A 2656-nucleotide genomic window follows, 5' to 3' on the forward strand; every position below is an offset into this window, starting at 1 on the left:
GGTGCTAGTTTCTCGTCGAGACGGATTTATTGGTGAAAGCGGATCTTAATTTGGAGTTGTCGTTTGAAAGTTAAAACGTTTTGAATTTTGAAATTTGTAAAAGATTCCGCTGACATCAGCAGATTCGTCTGTTTCTACATACATGCAGAACTTTCCCTCAATAGTCTCCACTACAGTCCAAAATTTGCCAAAAATTGAAAAAAAATTTGGTTAGAAACCGATCGCTCATTCTCTCCCTAGCAATCGTTCGCTAGCTAGGGGAGCCCCTATTTGGCATACCATATCCTATACCGTATTCAATCTCAAGTTTGGAATTAGATATCCTTATCGTCCAATTCTTTCAAACTAGATTTTGATTTTGTAAAACGAATTCGAAAATAAATATGGTACGATCGCACGAAGGAAGAAGATGCTTGGCGAACCACATCCCACGAAAAAAAATGAACATGCCACTTGGCACGAGAAAAGCGCGCTGGTACAACAAAACATCGTTCATTTGCGGCAGTCGTGAACAACCAACCAATCGTCCTTAAATTAGGCCTTCTTGGGACCCGTAGAAATACCACGTACTGTAATGGGCCAAAATGGCCTAATATAGAGTGGCTTAAACCGCGGGTAAGAAACAGCGGGCCTAAACCGCGGCTATGAAACGATGTGCCTCTTTCCAGTGTACCTGGACAACGTAACGCAAGTGATGACGTAGAGTCATCTACCATTGCCCTGGTCAAAATTGCCGACCTGTATATAAACGCACATACAGTCATACCGCTCAACCCAATCCAACGTCCTCCCAGAATACATTAGCGCCAATCTTGTTCCCCTTGTTTCCACTTTCCAGTCTGATTTTACCGAGCCTTTTTCCGGTTACCAAGTTCGGCTGAGATCCATGTGCGGCGGCGCTATCATCTACGACTACATCCCGCCTCGCCGCCAGGCGTCCGCCGCCGACCTCTGGCCCGACGCCGACGATTATGACGCCCACGACCCTCCTCTAGACAAAGGTACGTGCACAGCACAGAGCGCCGCGCCCATTCATATTGTTCAACTGCAAAGTAAGGCCGGGACTGATCAATGTGATTCGCATGCAGCGCGCCGCGTGACTAAGCGTGAGCGGAAGAACCGGTACCGCGGCATTCGGCAGCGGCCATGGGGGAAGTGGGCGGCGGAGATTCGCGACCCTGTCAAGGGCGTCCGCGTCTGGCTAGGCACCTACCCCACCGCCGAGGCCGCTGCGCGCGCCTATGACCACGCGGCGCGGCGCATCAGGGGCGCCAAGGCCAAGGTCAACTTCCCCAACGAGGTCCTCAACGGCGCGCGCACCCTGCACCTGCACGCCGCTTCGTGCACCGTGGCACCGGCAGTTGCTGCTCCGCCGGCTGTGTTCCTTTCGCCCAAGAAGGAGGACAAGTGCGAGCCGGCAGCATGCTCCGGCGAGGTGAAGGAGCTCTCCGAGGAGCTGATGGCGTACGAGAACTACATGAACTTTCTTGGAGTCCCGTACATGGAGGGCGGGGAGGCGGCCGCGCCTGCCGCCGCCGTTGTCCCCGAGGACGCGCCGGCCACTCTATGGAGCTTCGACGACTACTACCCGCCGTCTCTCGAGCTCTGATCGCACTAGACTTAGAAATCAGAGCCGAACATTTCAGTGTCCAACATTCCCGCGTCATTTTTTTCTTCTTTCCGCAACTGTTGTATATGTGTTGTCAGATTTTTATTTCGCATGTTCTTCGTGCAAACTAAACGTGTAATTTACTCCATTTGCAGTTCGGAAACTGTTCTTAATTTCTTTCTGGCGGCGCGCGTATCATCTTATTTGCTAATTCCTCAATCGGAGGTATTGTCATGTTCATGTCCATTGTATCTCCCAGAGCAGAAATTACATCCCACACTGATACACGTGACGAACATAAGAGCAGATCTATAAGGCCGCGTAATTTCGTTTTCTTTTACTTCCTCTGTTAATTAATGCTAATATATGTTTGATACATCTTGCGGATCAGCGTTGGAACCGGAGGTTTGTGCATGTATGGAGGGGTTTGCTTTGGCGCTTCACTGGAGCAGGGATCCGATCATCGTCGAGAGCATTTGTGGTGCAGATGGTCGCTAGTCAGCAGAAGGATAGCTCTGAACTTGGACATTTGATCTCTAGAATTAAGTCCATGCTCAATCTGGTCACTAAATTAATTAGCATTGTAAAGATCACAAGATCCCAGAATAAGGCTGGTAATTCTCTTGGTCACTTAAGTACATAACTTCTGATAGAACTGCCGTTTGGTTGGTTCTGGGCTGGATGAGATTTTTAGTTTCATCATTAGAGATTGTAATACTCATGTTTAAGTAACAAGTACAATTTTTTTCTCCACAAAAAAAGAAAAACTGCACGACCAAACCTCATCGGAAGTTCTACCACAGGCTGTGCCGATAGCTCGGCGCGAACCAACTCGTCGAGGATAAGCGCGGCCGTTTTCGCGCCGCTTGTTTTGCCATACAATTAGGTGGCACCTTTATGGTACGAGTAATATTTTTAGGGAAGTACGACCGGCCGTACGAGTGTACGACCCGTTTGGCTGGTGACGGCTGTTGCTTGCTTTGCACGGAGGAAAATCTGTTTCCCGTGCGCTGAAGATACCAGCTGCAGCCCATTGTTTCGGCCGGG

The 2656-nt window shown here is 49.6% G+C and overlaps 1 protein-coding gene across 1 annotated transcript; it reads left to right on the forward strand.

Annotated features, from left to right (window-relative positions):
- The first annotated feature begins 795 nt into the window (after positions 1 to 795).
- Positions 796 to 1613, forward strand: LOC124667519 (ethylene-responsive transcription factor ERF071-like). Its single transcript, XM_047204789.1, has 2 exons — positions 796 to 1001; positions 1089 to 1613. The coding sequence occupies exons 1-2, from the start codon at positions 887 to 889 to the stop codon at positions 1607 to 1609; spliced, it is 636 nt and encodes a 211-aa protein (XP_047060745.1). The 5' UTR covers positions 796 to 886; the 3' UTR covers positions 1610 to 1613.
- Positions 1614 to 2656: the final 1043 nt, after the last annotated feature.

Source organism: Lolium rigidum, chromosome 6 (genome assembly GCF_022539505.1).
Source record: "Lolium rigidum isolate FL_2022 chromosome 6, APGP_CSIRO_Lrig_0.1, whole genome shotgun sequence".
NCBI lineage: Eukaryota > Viridiplantae > Streptophyta > Magnoliopsida > Poales > Poaceae > Lolium > Lolium rigidum.

Coding starts and splice junctions, on each gene's coding strand:
- LOC124667519 (XM_047204789.1), top strand. CDS start 887: ATGTGCGGCGGCGCTATCATCTACGACTACATCCCGCCTCGCCGCCAG. Junction 1,002..1,088: donor CGACCCTCCTCTAGACAAAG/GTACGTGCACAG, acceptor ATTCGCATGCAG/CGCGCCGCGTGACTAAGCGT.